Source organism: Polyodon spathula, chromosome 5, assembly GCF_017654505.1.
Source record: "Polyodon spathula isolate WHYD16114869_AA chromosome 5, ASM1765450v1, whole genome shotgun sequence".
Lineage (NCBI taxonomy): Eukaryota > Metazoa > Chordata > Actinopteri > Acipenseriformes > Polyodontidae > Polyodon > Polyodon spathula.
This window is the reverse complement of record NC_054538.1, coordinates 11,152,821-11,173,146: the sequence shown is the minus strand read 5'-3', so window position 1 is coordinate 11,173,146 and position 20,326 is coordinate 11,152,821. Positions and strand designations below refer to the sequence as shown.

The window sequence follows — 20,326 nt, the reverse complement described above, 5'->3', positions numbered from 1 at the left end:
CTCGGAATTCGTTAATCTTTACCGACGATCCAGGAACAAACAGTGTTACATTGTGTTAACTCACGAACTTTGTGACTCACTTTTCATTATTAACATGACCCGACTGATAGGCTTTCGGTCTGAAATTATTCTACACATTCATATGTATATATTAGTTATAATAATATTATATTAATATTATAAGCACAGATACACAGATCAGTGACTAGGGGATGATGCTAAACGAAAGCTCAGAGACTGTTGCTTTACAACGTAAATGAACGTTGTGACTAGGGGCTGATGCTAAACGAAAGCCAGAGACTGTTGCATTTACAATGCAACGAAGTATGGTGTGGATGTACATGATCAAATGGCAGTATTCTCACAGGTGGCGTGTGGCTGTTTTTTATAATGTTTTGGACCTGGCTTTTGTTTTGTACAAGGAGTGCACCAGGAACACAATCTCCCGGAGGGACTTCATTTTGCAGCTAGCCCTGGAGCTACGGCAGAAACAATTTGATCAGAGAAGCGTAATCCGGCTGGCAAATGCCCCTGAACCTTCAGCAAGCACTGCGCCCACTGGCACACGGAAGACAAGACAATGCCAAGCTGCTAAATGCAACAGAAACAAAACTTTGGATGTCTGTTGTGAAAAGGCAGTCTGTGGTACATGCACTGGTAAAGTTGAAAAGCGTGTTTTCAGTGTGGATTGTGCTAATTAGACAGCTGTAATGCATGTGCCTTTGAACTCTGTTTCCCTCAAAGCGCATTAACGTCGCATAAATTATGTTATATTTGTTTTATGCTATTTTTATGAACAAGTTTTTATTTTTTATTTTGTATGTGCATACAGCTTTCTACACCTTGTTTACACAGTAGTTTGTGTAATGTTTATTTTATGTGCTCTCAAAAAAAAAAAGTTTAATTTTCAATGTATATACTGTGTTTTTGTTGTGCAAATGTTATATATGATGTTAATAAATAAAAAAAAAATATTATGTTGCATCCGATTGTTTGTTTTTCATTTTCATATCGAAGCTGTTTTAAAATATAGACGCCAAATGAACTGCAGCAGCGGTGGCGGCCCTAGTGTTAAACAAGTTATTTCAGTATTCATATTTTCTTAGGCAAGTAATTAATTTTATTTATTTATTTATTTAATACAGACTCCACATGTGTAATAATAATTAGTTCAAACATCACTGGAAGCTTACTTGTGCACTTGTGACGTGTAGCTATAAATCAAATAACATGTTTTAGTATTAACATACATTTTATATGATGTTGCCAAACATATTTCATTTATCCAGTGCAAAAAATAAACAACTCATCTCTGCTGTTAAATAGTACCCTGTATGGGTGCATGTTTGTGTTTATGTAAGACCAATCATTTCCTAATTCTATTTACCATCAGCTAAACAAAGTATTTATTTATTCATTTAATTTTATACCATAACATTTATAACAAACTGCAGCACCACGTCATTTCGACCAAATAATAGATCTTAATACTGTTGTAGTATAACATAGAGCGTACAACTTACTGTTCTTTTAACAATTCTGATTGTCTTTATTAAAAAAAAAAAAAAAAGTTACCAAGTTATTTGGTGTAGTAAAATGCAAAATACCAAATGTTGAAATCATTCTGTGAAAGGAAGTGTGATTTGTTGAATTACAGTAATTTAAGTAATTTACATCAGTCTTTCTTCATTTTTTACGCCTTTATTTTATAACTTGCATGATGTACTGTATACTGTACATTTTTTTAACTACTTCGTAGCCTATTTTATATGTGTTACACACACGGTGCATTTAAATCAAAGTGGGTTTAATTTCGCAGGGAGATTCAGGTCACTCATCACAGTAATTTTCCTCATAGCTCTCAGATAGGGTTGTCAACAGGCTCCAGAACCTGAGGACACTAAGGCAGGTCAGGTTTGTTTTTTTGTTTTTTAACTCCCCTCTCTAAACTGCAATGCATTCGGCATGTAAAGTGAGAGTAAATTGCTTCAGCAGTTTAGTAAATGTATTTAATTGTTTGTGGTGTCGACTCTATCCGAAGAGCCTTGTAATTACTTGAATTTTTTTATACTTGTTAGTAGCTGTCAGTCTGCTTTTCACTCAACAGTTTCCTTCAGTTTTTCTTGACAGTTTTTGTAGATTCGTTATTCAGACAAATCTTTTGAGATGGATTCGGTATTCGTCCGAATCTCAAAAACTTGGATTCTGTGCATCCCTAATTGAAAGTAAATGGATAATAATTTGGGTGCCACCACAATTATGGGGTGTTTTGCTAATATATTACCAAAACTGCTTTTGAGTCTTGAATTTATTGTTACACCACATTCAGCTGAATGTTATCATTCTATTTTTCATGTTCCCATCACATTCAGCCTCAATAAAAAACAGGCTAACCAAATGTAAACCATGGATTAGTTATTTTTTTAAGGGATAAATCTAATGGAACATGCATAAAAGATTCACCAAAGTAAGATTTTAACATGTCACCTTACATTTCATGTCCCCCATTCCTGTATAATGATCCCAACTTTTACTGTTCATGATAGGAACAAAAACTCTTACCTGCTTGACCCCAAGTCAATCAATGACTGTGCCTTTTGCATTCTTGTACTTCCAAAGCCCATTGAGGACTGAGGAAGGGAACCCATCTGGGGCAGGGCTGAAATTAAACATACTGGCTAAATCATCTGCCATAGAGGTAGAGACAAATTTACAGTATGCATATCATGTAGATGTGAAGGACTTGACTTCTAATGGATAACAGATGTATAATGTAGGAATAATCATTAGCGTCTGTACAGTCTCTTACATAAGTTACGCTAACTTTGATTCACAAGTTATAAACAGCTAAAGTAACAACTGAACTGCACAAAGAATCCCTTTCTAACTGAACATTCTTCAAAACACAGATACAAGCCTGTATCCTGAGCTCATCTGCAATTACTTACAAACAACCAAATAAAAATAATCTGACAGTCAACCATGTATTTATTTAGTAATAACCAGTATCTGCAATTGCAGGACAAGACAGATGTTGCCTATTAGAATATAGCCTTAAATCGGATAATACATAACATAATTAATACAATAAAACATATAATTTTTAAAAATATATATACTAAGACATGTAAGTGTAGTAGAATAGACATTTTCATAATTTGTGTTTTTTTTTTTATAATGTTACACCTCAGACTAGTTTTTTATCTTCTACTCTAAAGTGTCATGCTACAGCTCCTCTCTGTTGAATGTACTTGAATTCTGGACAGGCAAACTGGCTTTAACAAAAAGTAAAAAATAAACATAACAAAATCAAAAAGAAAAATGAGGTGAGATGTGTCCGTAGTTTTGTCGTTGTTTTTGTACTGTTTCTTTAACTCCCCTCTCTAAACTGCAATGCATTCGGCATGTAAAGTGAGAGTAAATTGCTTCAGCAGTTTAGTAAATGTATTTAATTGTTTGTGGTGTCAAATAAAGATAACAAAATCAAAATAAGAATGAGGTGAGATGTGTCCGTAGTTTTGTCGTTGTTTTTGTACTGTTCCAACATACACTTCTGCAGATGTCATCTATGTTTTATTTAAAACTCAGTGTGACATTCGCATGTACATTCGCCTCCACTACATCCTCTATGATAGCGATCTTACCGTGGGGAATTGAAAGCTGCACACAGTATTACACAGATACACATGCACTTATGCGGAATGCTCCTTACTGTAACTTAGAATAAGACATTTTCCTTTTGGTAACAATCTTTGTATGTGTGTCAATATGCAGTAAAGAAAGGGGCAGGTGGTATTTGTCACTTACTTGATGACAGAGGCATAGAGGGGGGAAGGAGGATTGTGTTGCTTCCGTTAGGCAATGACGGTGTGCTGGTTGAAGGCACCATGGGGGTGGAGATTCCAGAGGGAGGCAGTGAGGTCATGGGGGTCATAGACGTGGTGGGTGCCAAGGGGGTGTACATAGGCATGGTAGGATGGATGGAGATGTTTGGCATGCTTCCCATTCCTAGTTTACAAGTAGAACACATTAGATGTTTTTTGCCATTATATATAAACAACTCTTAAACCAAGATGTTCAACTCCAGCCATTACAGTACACAGATCAGGGTCATCTCTCTATTGTCCACAAAAGCAATAAAATGACTTTAGATGACTGCCTATCACCAGTGGTCAGTTTTACAAAGTTTATCTAGATCACAGCAGACTGCAAGCAAAATTATGTCCCTACCTGTTTCACAAAACACTTTTAAAAAGATCGAATAGTACAGCTCTATAGAAATTAGCTACCTAGTGTAGAACTGGTTTGTGAAATGGACCCATGGGTACCTCCACATACCTAGCTTCAGGGTTTCCAAGGCAGCATTACAAAGTTATTGTCAGACAGCACAACCAACAGCTGCCATAATGTCACTTTGTAAAGCTTCTTATAAGTCCAAAAAACCCAAAGACATGTCTTCAGTGTGGTCTTGTTTGTACACAGTTTTAAAAATGCGAATGTCCATGGGTTTTAGAAATACTGAGCATGGTAATTAGCAGCACAGCTCGCAAGGCAGTCTTCCCATTGCAGCTGCAAACTGTCAACTCGTAACTAGTGCCCAGTGGTTCCATGTCTAACACTAACATTAAGAATTGCATATACAGGTAGTATAGAAATGTTATAATATTATATTTACCGAAGCGTGAGGACATGAGCGGGGATGGTACTGGCTGCTGCTTCATTACTGAAGGGAGTGTGGAGGGCAGAAGCTGACCGTGCAGTTTCAGCTTGATCAGCTTCATGGCTATTGAGAATTCCTGCTGGTCCATCTTCCCATCATTGTTCATATCTGCAAGGGCCCTAGTAGAGAAAAGGAGAAATCTTTTTCACCCAAGTCTTTTTATTTATTTTTTAACTATCCAAATGAACACTTTCCAGAAATAGGTCAGGTTACATCTACATTTCTGTCTAGAGTGTAGTGGCCTCTAGACCAGTGGTGCGCAAAGTGTGGGAGACAGTAATGGTGGGGTGGGGGGGCATGACTATGACTAAAGGCAGTTCTGTAAAAATGAAAGTTTTTTTTTTTAGTATTTGTTTTTTTAAAAGGATAGATAATTGTAAATAAATACATAAATTACCACTAATTTGTCCATGTTATTACCTTTCAAATGAGCCATTGATAATCACTCTAGGACTTGTAGAACTGGAGAAATGATGTTTAAAGTGATGAGTGTCAGTGAAACTGCAGTGAATAGAGCTGAAATGGCAACGTGCATGTATGGGATGCCAAGTGTTTAAAAAAAGCACTCATGTTTTAACAGTGTTTTTCCCAGATTAAATGTAAATTTTGTGTATTTATATTTCCTACATTTAACCAAAAAAAAAAAAAAAAGGTCTGATTTAGCTTAATACATAAATGTTAACAAACACATTCTTAAAAGTTTTCAAATATGTACATTTTTTCAGAGGTATGCAGAGGAGGCATGGAAGCAGAAACATTGGCTCTCTGAGTAAGGGCAGCTCAGCAGCAAACAATGCCAAATCAAATACTTAGATGGGTTCATTTAGCTTCAGATTTATCTGGCAAACTAAATATTTATTTTGTGAAAACCCAGATTTTTTTTTTTTTTTTTTTTTTTTTTAATTTAATGAGCGATAACATTTTTCAGATTTATCTGTTATGTAAATTTTGAATTGCCAAGTGTAATATAAATAAATTAATTAATATAAATTAATATATTAAACTCACTGATTTATTTGTTAGAGACCCAGATTTAACGTGTCAGTAAATGTTGACTTGCCAAGTTTAAAAAAAGATTTATAGACTGGTTTTAAATGTTGAATTTACAATATGAGTTTTAAACATTTATAAATTATATCTGAAAGTACAAGTTTGAAAACTTGTAAGAATGTGTTTGATAACATAGTATTTAGTACAATCTGGACTTTTTGTACTTAAATCCGGAAAACAAACACCTGTTAAAATATAAACTGTCAGGGTGGGGGTGGGGGGGTCTGTGTGGGAGCAACAAAATGTATGCCAAGTAAGGGGGCGGAAGATAAAAAGTTTGCACACCACTGCTCCAGACTACTGTAGGAAATAGAAACAGGAGTAACTCACCAGATCTCAGCCAGCACTGGTGCAGGAAGCCCAGACTGCAGAAAGAACCTCCGAGCTTGATCTCCTGCCAGAACAGCCAATAAAATGTAATATTGCACTTCATGAAAATGGGTTAGTGTCTGCTCAATGAACAATAGCCCTCATGATATCTATAAAAAAGCTAATCAGTTATCAAAAGCTTTCATAGTTATATAACAGCCTTGGCAGTGACACAAATATCCACATGCAAGCCTTGTGCTGTTCTTAAAACACCTGTTCTTACGTAGTCAGGTATATTTAAAATAGACTATAGTTTCTTCTTGGCATTTTATTATAATGGCAAATTATTAAGCCATATCTTAAAGGGTTCATTATTGTTGTAATATAAAAATACACACACAGAAACATACTTTTGAAAACTTGGAAATAGTTTTCCACAACAAACTTGGTGAAAACTTAAAATTACTGCATCTATTGCTTATACAACCAAGCCTATACAAATTAATAATAATAATAAAAAAATAACACAAAAACAGGATATGTTTTGATCTTAACTATTTAAAGTCAAGCAGACATGTCTTATTAATTATTAGTGACAATATGATAAACACATTGTTTTGAAAGTTGGTTTGAAGCAGTTTAATAATGTCCTTCTATAAAAGGCAACATGATCCTTCTAGCTAATACATCCCCCTAACATGACTCAGGAAGATAAGTCCTATTTTAACACCTTTAATGAATCTTCAAATCAGACAACTAAAAGAACTAATGGATGTTAAATGCATCAACTTGTTTCACAAGCATGTTTATTCTCCGCATTCCAGTATGAATCCCATCACTGCCAGTTTGGATAGGATCTGAACTCGCAGAATACAGATCTTGTGGCTGCAGTATCAGCGACACGTCAAACTACAACACCAAGGTCTTTCTAGTAACGGGCCTGCTCCAGTTCAGTACAGCCCATTTGGTATTTGGACTCAACATTTTTGTGACATCTGAATGCGGTCTCAATCCCATTGGATTGAGCCACTGTATGCTCAGCTTTGTATGCAGATTTTGCAAGTTTGATAATTAATCTACAATAGGTCAATTTTGCCGATAAGAAAGAGCAGCACCGATCCCTCCTGCACCACACTGTACTTGGCCCAAACTAGAAGTTATCCCCTTACTCTTTACTTCCAGTCTTGTGTGTATCACTTTGTCAAAGGCCTGTTGATAGTTTAGACACTGTTACACTAACCTTTCAGTAATCCTTATAATCTAGGAAGAAGGTTAGTCATGTTGGCTATCTCCAAACACTGGGTCTGCTTGTAAAAAGCTTAATTGGTCACGTGAGGGTGTTTGAAAAATGACTATAACCACAGAAATGAGAATTTGTAATTACTGTTCCCTCTGTAACTTTTCCATGCACACCCCCAGCAGTCATCTCTTAACCCTCCTAACTTTAGAAATGAAGCTCTTAAGGTTCTTTTCAGAAGCAGTCGGTTGAAAAAGAACATTAGTTACCAGTCTTATTTTGGAAACTGGGTGGGTAGGTGAAGAAATCCATTCACGAGGTCCCAGCTCAGAGGGGAAATGCAAGTATTCAATACCAACTGCATTTTTCCTCCTTCGGATGGTGGTTCCTGTGTTATATCAATTTGTAACCTCTCCCTATCCAGCAGAATGCGTTTGTAAGCACTATGCTAAGACCTGTATCCTACTGTACCTGTTACAAAGCCCATTACAGGCTGTATACTGTTAAACTGCTTGTCATGCTTCGACCTCTCCTCTGGAGTGATGGCCCACATGTTAGGACCACCTAAACAAAAACAAAAAAAGAGGACATTTAAAATGTGTCAGTCCCAAAGACTTTATGATTTAAAATTCACACACAGGTTAGAAGGCTTAAACATACAGTACATACAAAACAGAGGTGTTTTCTACTATATGACTCCAATAGATTGTAGTCCAATCCAATGATGAAAAAGATAAAAGGTTATCATTAAAATTGCCTTTAGGTATTTGGCCCAAACCAGAACAATTCATTTAAAATGATTGCTGAGCTTCCATGAGATAAATATTGAAAACTATACCGGTACTAGAACAATAAAGGCATTGAATTGAGGGAAGAAAAAAAAACACCTTTACATACTTTATCCCTCTATACACAAAGTAAGGACAAAGGTAAGGTTTGTTTTTTTTGTTTGTTTGTTTTAAATGATTCACCTAATTTTTAATACCAGTTAAGATGACTAACCATGGACTTATTTCATCATGTAGCAAAATAAATACTGTGTACTCTAGTAGTAATGAAGACTGTCTAAAAAAATAAACCACCCTCCCACAGAACTCAGTATTAGGTCAACCTTTTCCCTTCCTCCAACAATTCATCTTACACAACCTCAGCTGGAAGGATTCTTTCTCAACCTGAAAATGACAGATTAGGCCTAATCTTGCATAACAAAGTCTTGGATTCCAATAAAACAATTTTAAACAGAGCCTTTGCTCATTTTGTAATGTCCAAAATAGTTTTGGTCCCATTTAGAATGTTGTGCTGCATTAGAAAAATGTACACAGTAATACCTGAAGAGGTGTTCTATATACACCGAAGTCAGTATTCAAATCTGTTTGGCTCTAACCCAAAAAAAGAGTGTCAATTTGATCAACCGATACTCCTTTAAGACAAGTCACAGCTGGATTTTATTGGAGCATTTTCAGGCACTGGCAAAATACCTCAGGATTTCATCAACCACCTATTCTTAGGGGTAATCTTGGGATAACTACTGATAGGTGGATGAAGCAATGCAGGGGGATGCACCAATACTGTGCAATGAAATCCAGCTGCATCTTATCCCAGGGGGTTTAGCTCGATCAAATTGAGCCCTACAACCGCAGAATAAAATGATAACTGTGCATAAAATTAAATATTAGTTCAAACAAAGCGTACATAAAAACCTGTGCAGTTAATAATTAGACAATTGAACCCACAGGTTAGTGTCAGTTTATCTGCTTTATTATCATTTTACAACTGGATAGGCTGCACTTAAGTGAAGTCATGAGCAGTAAGATCAAGCAATGTTGTGTGTACAGATTCCACAAAGCAGATTTTTTACATCTTAATTACTCATTATCAGCGGGAAATATTGCTCTGTACCTTACATCATATCCTGAAGCAACTACATTAACATAAACAGCTTGGCCACATGTTACACAAGACTTGGGAAAACAGCCTTCCAACACAGTCGGTACCAGACCGGCAGACAGAATGAAACTGTTCCTAAGTACACACCAGATATACTCACCCTCTTGTCTCCAGCATTGCTTTCCTATTTGATCCTGTGCCAAAACTCAGTGATGCAAAAAATAATGACTGTCGTCCTTTGACTTTACTGTAGGTCAAAAACTTCGGACACAAAATTAACAGAAACTGAGGCATTTTAAAGTGACGCCAAATGAAAATACACTAGAACAAATAGGAACAAGCCTCAAAATGGCCTACTTAAGGTTTTAACACAAAGCCTGAAAGCGTGTGGATTTTCAGCAGCTCAAAAATATAAAATGTGATTTGAAAGAGATATTGATTAAAGAATAAGCTCTGAAACTAGAGCAGAACTATTAGAAATTCCAATTCAAACATTTATTACTCAATCAACATATGTATGTATATATATATATACACATACATACATACATACACACACAGTACCACTCAAAAGTTTGAGTACACCTGTTTGAAACCAGGTTTTTCATGATTATCTATGTTTTTAACTGTATAAACTTGCCTATAAACACTTAATATTTCATTACGATACGTGTACTTATATAAGCTGATAATCATAAGTGAATTGCATCCAAAAATTAAATTTTTAAATGAAAATGTAAATCTTGTCAATTTCAATTAAACGGTCACTCAAAGCAAGGGGATTTCAGTCTGAAGCCCAAGTCAGTTAAAAGTCTGAAATGTGTATAACACGGTGTTAGAACACTGGCCTACGTATAAAAGTGTCTTTGTTAGATGTTCTCTGAGTTAACTAGCATGTATCTAATTAAACTTTTGTCACCAATTATTGTTAACAGGTGAGGGTCTGTGATTACTATAAATATAGGTAGCATAGGCACAAGTTTGTCATTCCTGAAGGTAAGGGAGCAGAAAATGGCAAAATATGCTCAGTTAAGCAAAGAAAAAAGAAATGAAGGTCAGTCTTTAATACAAATCACAATAACTTTGCAAGTGTCAGTAACCGCTGTGGCCTAGAACATCAAACGATTTGAAGAAACTGGCACTCATGAGGACCGAACAAGGTCAGGCAGGCCAAGGGTGACCTCAGAATCAGAGAACAAGTTCATTCGAGTCACAAGTCTGCGAAACCGGCGATTAATACAAGCTCAGCTAAATCCTACTAGAAGTACAGATGTTTCAACATCAACGGTTCAGAGGAGATTGCGTGAAGCTGGCCTAACTGGAAGAATTGCTTCAAAGAAACCATTGTTAAGACTGCAGAATAAGAGGAAGAGACTTGCCTGGGCCAAAAAACACAGAAACTGGACAATTGAGGAGTGGAAGTCGGTCTTACAGACCGATGAGTCAAAATTTGAAATATTTGGGTCCTACCGCCGAGTATCTGTAAGACACAGAGAGGGTGATTGCATGAGTTCTGCATGTATGGTTCCCACTGTCAAGCATGGAGGAGGTCTGGGGTTGCTTTGCTGGTGACAGAGTTGGTGATCTTTGGTAATGGAGGAGTCCTTGCCAAGCTCAACCAGCATGACTATCATAGCATACTTCAGAGGCATGCCATTCCATCAGGATTACGGCTAGTTGGGCAGTCCTTCATTCTTCATCAAAGATAATGACCCGAAACACACCTCAAAGTTGTAAGAACTATCTGGCGAAGAAGGAAAGTGAAGGACAACTCAATCTAATTACCTGGCCTGCCTAGTCTCCAGACCTCAATCCCATAGAACTTGTATGGGACGAACTGGACAGAAGAGTCAAAGCAAAGCTACCCACAAGTGCCCTACATCTATGGGAATTGCTGCAGAAGAGCTGGGAAGACATGTCGGGTGATTTCCTGCTGAAACTTGTTAACCGAATGCTTTGTGTTTGTGAGGCTGTTATTACGGCAAAGGGTTGTTATTTTGAGGAATCCAAGATTTAGAGACAATTTTCTTGAACACTGCTTTGATACTCCTTATGTTGTATATTGTAACATGTGTTTTCATTTTCAAGTATTTACAGTAATGTATACGATGTAAAACATTGTCAATTATGAAAAAAACCTAGTTTTCAGCAAGTGTACTCAAACTTTTCACTGGTACTGTATATATATATATATATATATATATATATATATATATATATATATATATATATATATATATATATATATATATATATATATATATATATATATATATATATATATATATATATATATATATATATATATATATATATATATATATATATTATATATATATATATATATATATATATATATATATATATATATATATATATATATATATATATATATATATATATATATATATACATACATATATATATATATATATATATATATATATATATATATACACATATATATATATATATATATATATATATATATATATACACATATATATATATATATATATATATATATATATATATATATATATATATATATATATATATATATATATATATATATATATATATATATATATATATATATATATAATTTATACAGTACAGATTTGTTTAAATTTGACTGCAGTGAACATCCCAGTAAGTCTGCTGAGCTAAAATTACTTTTAGTCAAGTTAATGTCTGCCAAAATATTACTCTCCACCACGGACTGAAGATGATTTTGTAATATTTTATTTCCCCTCTCTCCATTTGGTTTTGTTTCATGACTGCAAGAGAACAGTGGGAGCTAAAATTACTGAATAATAATAGAAATATATGTGTCACACTATACGCCCTGTACCCTGTAGGAAGTACACAAAGATTAGTCACGTATCACAGGCAAAAACCAAGAAAAACAAAAGCATCTCCAAGGGAAGAACAGAATTGCCTGAACACATGTAGAAGAATGTATATGTGGTGGAAAACTGTCTATTGGAATCACAGAATATACAGTAGCTGTGTATCAAATGTGAAGACAGTATCTAAGAGTGTGGCCTGTATGACTGACATGAGCAGCTTTTTTAAAATAATATGGCAGTGACACACCTGAAATGGAATCAGAACAGAATAGTTTTCAATTGAACCAGATTGCAGTGCTGTACACTGCAGCACTGGATTTAGTGGCTTTTCTTAAACCAGCATTTCAATCTACTGAAATAGTATCACCACACTGTGACAGAGATCAAATGACGCTTGGTGTTAGATCTCCTTCCCGACCTGTGAGGGCACTAGAAAGAAGGAACAGAGTAACCTTAAGCAAATGGCAAGACAATTTATTCCGTAGGGTAGGTGGAAGTTAGCCATTTAGGAAAGGGGCGGAGCTACAGCACCCAAGCTCACTGTCTCGGATGGTAGACGGCGTGGCATCCGAGGATTGGAGGAGCAGATGCCCTCGTTGACCTAGGGGTCATGGGCGAGGGTATAAATAGGAGGGCGTATCTTCAGTGATCTGTTCCTTTGCAAATGGTTAGAGCGTGTATCGAAAACCGTTAGTGTTCTGCGTTGTCTGTGTAATAACACTGTTTGTCTTAAGTGTCGTTTTCTCACTAAGAATACTGAGCACAATCCATAGCTGCAGCTGCAGGCCAACGAAAAACCCGGATATCACCACTCACCTTCCCACTACAGGAACTGTCGTTTGCACCAATAGCACTAAAATCACGCACTGTCAATATTGTGTCTGTGTTTTTGTGTTTTGTGTGGGTGAAGGAATCGGACTTTGGGTTACGGGTCAAACCCGTGGGATTATAAATCAGAAGTGATACACGCCGCTGTACCACTTCCAACATTATTATTATTCACAGGTTCGCTGTAAGGCACTGGACATTACAATCAGTTAATAAACACCCTTGCACCTGTAAATCATTGTCTGTGTCATTAATCCGCTCTGCACTGCACTCACCTGCACGTATATGCCACTTTGCCACATGCACACACTCAAAACAGCTGCTTCTATCAATGTAAAACAAGTACTGACTACTGATGGAATTTAACAGGGTTATGTTGTACAGTGCTGTACAGTGCAATGTTGTACATGTTATTTTTAAAGATGATATATGTGGTTATGGAAATGCAAAAAGGTCCCAAAAGAAGCTTAAAATACACAAGTTATTATAAGCCCATTAGATGTTAATATGGCCAGAGGTTATAACAATGTGAAAGTGAAAGGGTTCATTTTTACTAGATAACACCAGTAATGGAATTGTCAGCAACAGATTTCACATAGAGGGTTTATATGACCCTGCAGATATGAAGTCACTAGCTTAAATGGTTTGAGGCTGTGACACTGATAAAGACCTATTGTAACACACAAAGTGTTGCACTGTGAGTCTATCAGAAAAGCAATAAGGAGCATGACCTCAATATGGTGGTCATCTTAGGTCACAGGTCAAAGTGAAGGTTGCTGTTAGAATTTTTCCGAGAGGATTTCCACACCACTGAAAATATGAAGTTACTGGCCAAAATGTTTTGGTGAAATTAGCAAATGTAGAAGATGTAAATGTGGCAGATTATTCGCTGTTGGAGACAATTAAAATTACTGGAAAACCCAGGTATCCTTAGTCATATTTGCTCATTATTTGTCATGCCATTGACTGCAGTCATCAATATTGAAATAAAGTAAGATATGTAAGGTATGTTTATGCAGAGGACCAGTAGATTTTACATTTTAACAATAGTAATGCAACTAAAGAAAATGAACAACAACGTCTACTTAAGTAACGAGTGTTCAGTGAAGTTGCATGAGAAGAAAAAGTGCTGGGTACTAACAAGTACTGAAGTGCTACTGCTGGTACTCCAATACGGCCTTGATTACCTTGGACTCAATTAAGTGTGAACAAGAAAAATACACACATAAATAAGAATAGTAATAGTACTTCAACAAGTACTTCTAATACTACTACTAACGTTAATAATAATAATATAATAATAATAATAATAATAATGAACGGTCAACATGGTCAGGTCTTTTCCCAATAGGATTTGGTTGTGCGCAGCCACTGCTAAATCTATTTAATCTAGATGACGGATGACTTAAATTCAGTGGTTCCTAAAATAGTATCTTCGTAGCACACTGCTGTCCAAGAGCAGAGTAAATTAAAACGGGGGTCTTCAGTTTACTCCTTGTCACTTCTATCCAGTATACAATCTTCTAAACACATGAATCTGAACATAATTAATATCCAAATGGAGTTTTTCATTAATCAGCATTTGCCTGATTCTAAATGAGAAATTACAGTAAATGATTAGTGTAAATACACTTAATGTTAATCAAATCATGCTGCACATTTGCTACTAGCTAGAGACTAAATCAATATTAGCTTAGCAAAAGGGTTACATCCCAATAAGGGTTTTATTTTTTTTGCTTTATTTTGTGTCCACAGCAGTACTGTATTCCAAATAACACAAACACAATGCACACAACACAATACAAAAACACCCCACCCCACCAATTACTTGAAACTAAACAATCTGCTTACCATTCATGGCTGTGGGAAACTGAGCCATCCTGGTCCTGACTGCGCCTGGCTAGCTCTCAGCCATCTGCAACATAAAAACACGCTCCCATTAATAATGTAAGGAGGGCAGAGTGTGGCTTAGTGCCCCGCTGAGCAGGGGGAACGTCAACCACCCTCCCCCCGCCTCTCCTTCTAGTTCAGCACACACTTCCGACAGCAAACAATGCAGTGCTTCAGGCCTGTGCTGAACAAGCTGGAACCACACACACACACACAAAACACACACACACACACACACACACAGAAAAAGAAATGCTCACAGGATAGGCGGAGCAGCATGGACCCACTAGCACATTCTTGTACAGTCTGTGCTCCAGCACTGTCAGATTAATAATATGCATGCAAAGAGGGGAGGGGCTATAAAACACAAATAAATAAATACATAAATAAAATAAAATAAAATAAAATAGTTGGTTTGGGTGTTAAATGGCAGTGCTAAAATCCAAAAAAGAAATTAACTGCTGGTCTAAATACAAGAAACAGCAGTTAAAGAACGACTGTTCAATTAAAGAAAATAATGTGTGTGTGTGTGAAGCAATACAATGCAAAAAAAAGAAGAAAAAAAAGACAATTTTAAACTAGTCACAATTTAAACTAGTAAAATCTTTTCTCTTCAGTCTTGTAAAGTTTACTGAAACACTTACTCTAGTGGCCTACATTACACAATTAAAAAAGTCACATATATTTGTTTCAGTTTAGATCACTGTGTGCCAATCTTCAACAACTGGAAAAAATGAACTTCGGAAGTGAGGCAGTTTGAAAAATGACCACAAGTTGTGGCAAGCTTGTCCTCTCTCAAAGTGATTTTGTAGAAACATTTTTCACTGTTGCAGAGAATTGCCACGCCTTCTTCCGACACAATCTTTCTAGGCCCTAGAACGATCGCTACCAGATGTTTTAATTTTGACGGACACGCAGTCGAGACCCGCCCACCTGCTGATTAAGGACCGGCAAAGCTCACTCGCTGCCAATCCTATCAACCAAACCTAGCAGTCAGTGAGTCTCAACTGAGCTCCAGTCTGTAAACAATCATTTAATTCAAACATAACAACTCCAAAAAGGCACACACTAATTTCCCCATGTGCAGGGCAATCACCCTGTTACACATACCAAAATGGTTTGCACTGCAATCAACAATTTAGCTCAATTTAATACCACAAAATAAAAAAAAACACCTTAACAGTATATAACCACACCAACTGTCAATTGCAGATGCTGTCTCGGAGCCAGGCAATACAGGCAAGGCGCTACACTGTTCTCTCATCCCCCGCAATTAACTGTCCATCTGTCTCCTCTTCAGTTTTGGACACAGCCCAAATAATCATCTCTCATAATTCTGCTTTCTTTGATTTCGACAAAAAATGGCTCACTAGAATGTCTTGACTTAGCTGAGCTGAGCCAACTTCCATTCACCTTCATTCACTCACCTTTCTTGACCATACTTTCACATTGTTGGAGGTTGTATCTCAAGCATGATATGTTGGTTAGGCCTACATTTTATCTTCAGTATCAGGTACAGCATGCTTAACTTGCTTGCTTGTTGTGTAATTCCACAAAGCTCTTCCATTCATTCCAATCATTCTTCCAATCTTAAGTGCGCTGACATTTCTTACATAATTTTTTATATACCGCACCCCTTACTCATATATTTTGTATGTTTGTTATCATTTATGTATTAAGTTAAGAACTTTTTTTTGGTTAAAGCTAGGAAAAAATACACAATTTACATTAAATACGGCTCTGTTCACTGCAGTTTCACTGGTACTTGCCACTTCAAACAAACTAATTACCTGTAAATTTCTGTATTTATTTAAAATATGTTGCCCTTTAAAAAAATAATTAAATAATACATTTTACAGAACTGCCTCTAGTCATAGTCGCGCCTCCCTTACTGACTCTCCGTGCCCCCCACTTTGCACATCACTACTTTGGTCTATAGAAGATACAGAGGGTCAAGGTGGCTGGATATGACATACATGTTTTCAGGGTGACTGTTCTTGTTTGAACCCAGAACACAGGTAGTAGCTTCAATACAAGGCAGGCCAAAACTACATAGCAGTTGTACTTTGTGTTTCCTCTATACTTTATATATAAATTGTATCCTGATATGCACGTTTCCCTAGATCTACAGCTGCAATACACCAAGGGAGGGCAGTAATTATTGGTTACAGAAGGAAATCAAGTGCAATTGTCTACAGTAGATAGTCATTCTGCTCTATTTAAAGGCAGAGCCTTGCTGATCAGACGATGACGGTTTATTTATAACAAACGGCATACAAATCAAGAAAAAATATTGAAATTAGTGTTGGGACAACTATCCGAATAGTCAAACTAATATTTTTTGACGTGTATTCAGAAACAAAAATCAGATGTTCGTATTCGTTAGAAATGACAAAAATACCTTGCACTTATTTACGGTCTCACCAGAATTTGCGCGACAGTTTCAAAAAATGGCAAATGAAAAAGAGCTTCATGTGATATTTGAGATTAATATATATGTAAAAACACAGAATCAAGACAGCAGCTCTTGAGCTTCGATTTAAAAGTTTTAGACAGCAAAAAGTAAACAAACCAGATCATGCGTGTGCACGCACAGTGATCTCAATTGAAAGCCATCTGGGACAAAAATGCATTGTACTTCTTTAGAGAGAGCTAGAATCTCATGGGACAGAAATTAGGCAAGCATGTCATTCTCAAATGCCTCGCTTAAACAGTACCCAACTTCCTGAAAATGTTGTGCAGTGATTTTTATACAGACTATATATATTATATATATATATTTTGTTGCAACTTTCTGTTATGTGGAATGTAATAAACGAGAACCAAAACAGCCATTTCCACATTTGTTTTATTTGAAGTGTTTAAAGTTAAATTTAAGTTTTGGTTTGCATATTCAGATACATAAAGGCAGAAGTAAACCTCATGTTACTACTTTATGAAAACATGTCAATTACCACCGTTTACTGTGGAAAACAACATTTAATTTTATTTTCTTTATTATAATGATTGCTGTTAAATCTCTAGCTATACAGCATCTGCCAAACTGACCTTTAATCTCCATATAGCGACAGCTACTGGTATCACTGGTAATGTTACAATGCTGTTTGTTTGTTTGTTGTTTATCTCTGAATTTTTGATCTCTGCATATCCCAACATTGTCAGGAAAGCACACTGAACTTAATTATTGTCTTTCCTATTACTACAGTTCTCAGTTGTTAGATTTGGTGTTAGTAATAATGGTACTATTAATACCTACTCATACAGAACTTCTCCTAGGTCTGCAAACCATGTTTATTGTGTATGCATGAGCATGAGTATCTAAGTGGCACTCAACCTGTGCAAGATGCACAGTTCTGATATTGCAGTTTCTTAGGTGTGCGTACATCTCGTTTGGGGAGGTGTTAAGGGGTGCGACGAACAACCGGTCTTGAGGTTGTCGTTGAATTGTTTTCTTTTCTTTTTTTCACACAAACACCTACAGTGTCTAAAGAAAGTCTACACCTCTTTGAACTTTTCATGAATTTAAATCAGGATTTTGTTCACTTATCTACACACCATACTCCACACTTAAGGGGAAAAAAAGTTTTTATTGAGAACAAAAGTTTTATACTAAAAATATAAAACTGAAAGATCATAATTGGATAAGTCTCCACCCCCCAGAGTTAATACTTGGTGGAAGCACCTTTGGCATCAATTACAGCTGTGAGTCTGTTGGGATAGGTCTCTACCAACTTTGCACACCTAGATTTGGCAATATATGACCACTCTTCTTTAGAAAACTGTTCAAGCTCCGTCAAATTCCTTGGGGAGCGTTGATTGACAGCAATCTTCAAGTCATGCCACAAATTTTCGATTGGATTTAGGTCGGGGCTGGGCCACTCAAGGACATTTACCTTTTTGTTCCTTAGCCTCTCCAGTGTAGCTTTGGCTGTGTGCTTTGGGTCGTTGTCATGCTGAAAGATGAACTTGCGTCCCAGTTTCAGCTTGCAAAGTTGCCATTGGCCTCTTGGTAGCCTCTCTGATCAGATCTTTCTTGCTTGGTCATCCAGTTTGGAGGGACGGCCTAATCTAGGCAGGGTCTTGGTGGTGCCACACACCTTCTACTACTGATCAATTTCATATTTGTAGGTGGTGTGTGGGACAGCTGTTCTGCTCTAAATTTCATTTCAAATCCTGAGGGGCAACAATACTAATTCATAAAGATATCCCTTTTACTGTTGACCAAGTAATCGCTGACTCTGAGATGGAAGGTATCTGAGTGTGACAGGCAATTTTTTCATCTTCGCTCCCAACTGGGACAATAGCTAGTTTATTTCTAAATTACTTTCATCTTTGCCAGACATTCACACCCACCATTTAATTCTTGGAGGTGATTTTAATTGTGTGCATGATCATCTATAAAACCTGCCTCTCTTTCCAAATCAGCCTTAGCTTTAATAATATTTTTATTTTTATATAGCGCCTTTCATAGTTGACCACCACCACAAAGCACTTTACAAGATATGAGACTAGGGTGTGTGAACTATGCAGAGTCACTTACAGCAACGTCTCACCCCAAAGATGGAGCACAAGGAGGTTAAAAGTGACTTGCTCAGGGTCACACAGTGAGTCAGTGGCTGAACTGGGATTTGAACTGTGGATCTCCTGGTTATAAGCCAGTTTCTTTAACCACTGGACCACACACGTTTGTTCCTTGACCAGTATAGGGTATCAGACCCATGGAGATTTATGTTAACTACTGCTAGGGGCTAATATTTCTTTTCTCCTGTCCACCACTCTTTCTTCCACAGACTATTTCCAGCTGGACAATAGGCTGTGATCTCTGACCACACCCCTGTATCAGTATAGCTATCCTTCCCTGACTGTTGTTTTTCTCGTAAGACCTGACAACTTAACCCCCTCTTGCTTTCCAATGGAGAATTTGTCCGGTATATTTCTTCTGAAATATATTTTTTTTTTTTGTTGAAAAAAAATCTCCAATTCTACTTTATGGGAAGCCCTCAAAGCCTATCTATGTAGGCAAATAATCTGTTACAACTCTAGAATAAAAAAAACAAGAATCTGTCAGACTTTCTGAACTTGCTGACCTTATTTTGCAACTTGATAAGTGCTTCTTCCCCTACACCTGACCTTTATAAGAAGTCAATTACAGACTGAATATGACCTGTTGTCCACTAAATATGCTGAGCTGCTACTTTTTAAGTCCCATCACATGGCACATGAATTTGGAGACAAAGCCGGTAAACTCTTAGTCCATCAGGCTCACCAATCTGCTGCCACACGCTTAATTGCCCAGAATAACCCCTGGAGGTCCTTCAACAGTCAATCTGCGAGACATAAATAATTAGTAAAGTTCTATACTGAATTTTATACATCTGAATCTGCAGAAGATCCTTCTTTCTTTAATTATTTCTTTCATAACCTTAATATTCCTATGTTGACCAACAATTCAAAACTGCTCTGGAGGAACCAATCTCTCTCCCCAAGATAGAACAAGCCACCAGATCTATGCAAAACAGCAAATCCCCTGGTCTGGATGGATTTCCTGTGGAA

General features: G+C 36.6%; 1 protein-coding gene across 3 annotated transcripts in view; it reads right to left on the bottom strand.

Annotated features, from left to right (window-relative positions):
* Positions 1–20,326, bottom strand: part of LOC121315545 (intersectin-2-like) — an 80,489-nt gene that overhangs the window by 43,521 nt on the left and 16,642 nt on the right. For all 3 annotated transcript variants that reach the window (XM_041249723.1, XM_041249721.1, XM_041249722.1), the window contains exons 2-7: positions 14,735–14,798; positions 7,788–7,880; positions 6,101–6,164; positions 4,676–4,839; positions 3,808–4,008; positions 2,563–2,659 (exon numbers count right to left, since the gene is read on the bottom strand). In XM_041249723.1, the coding sequence (XP_041105657.1) occupies positions 2,563–2,659; positions 3,808–4,008; positions 4,676–4,839; positions 6,101–6,164; positions 7,788–7,880; positions 14,735–14,762 (647 nt within the window). In that variant the 5' untranslated portion in view covers positions 14,763–14,798. The remainder of the gene's footprint in view (positions 1–2,562; positions 2,660–3,807; positions 4,009–4,675; positions 4,840–6,100; positions 6,165–7,787; positions 7,881–14,734; positions 14,799–20,326) is intronic.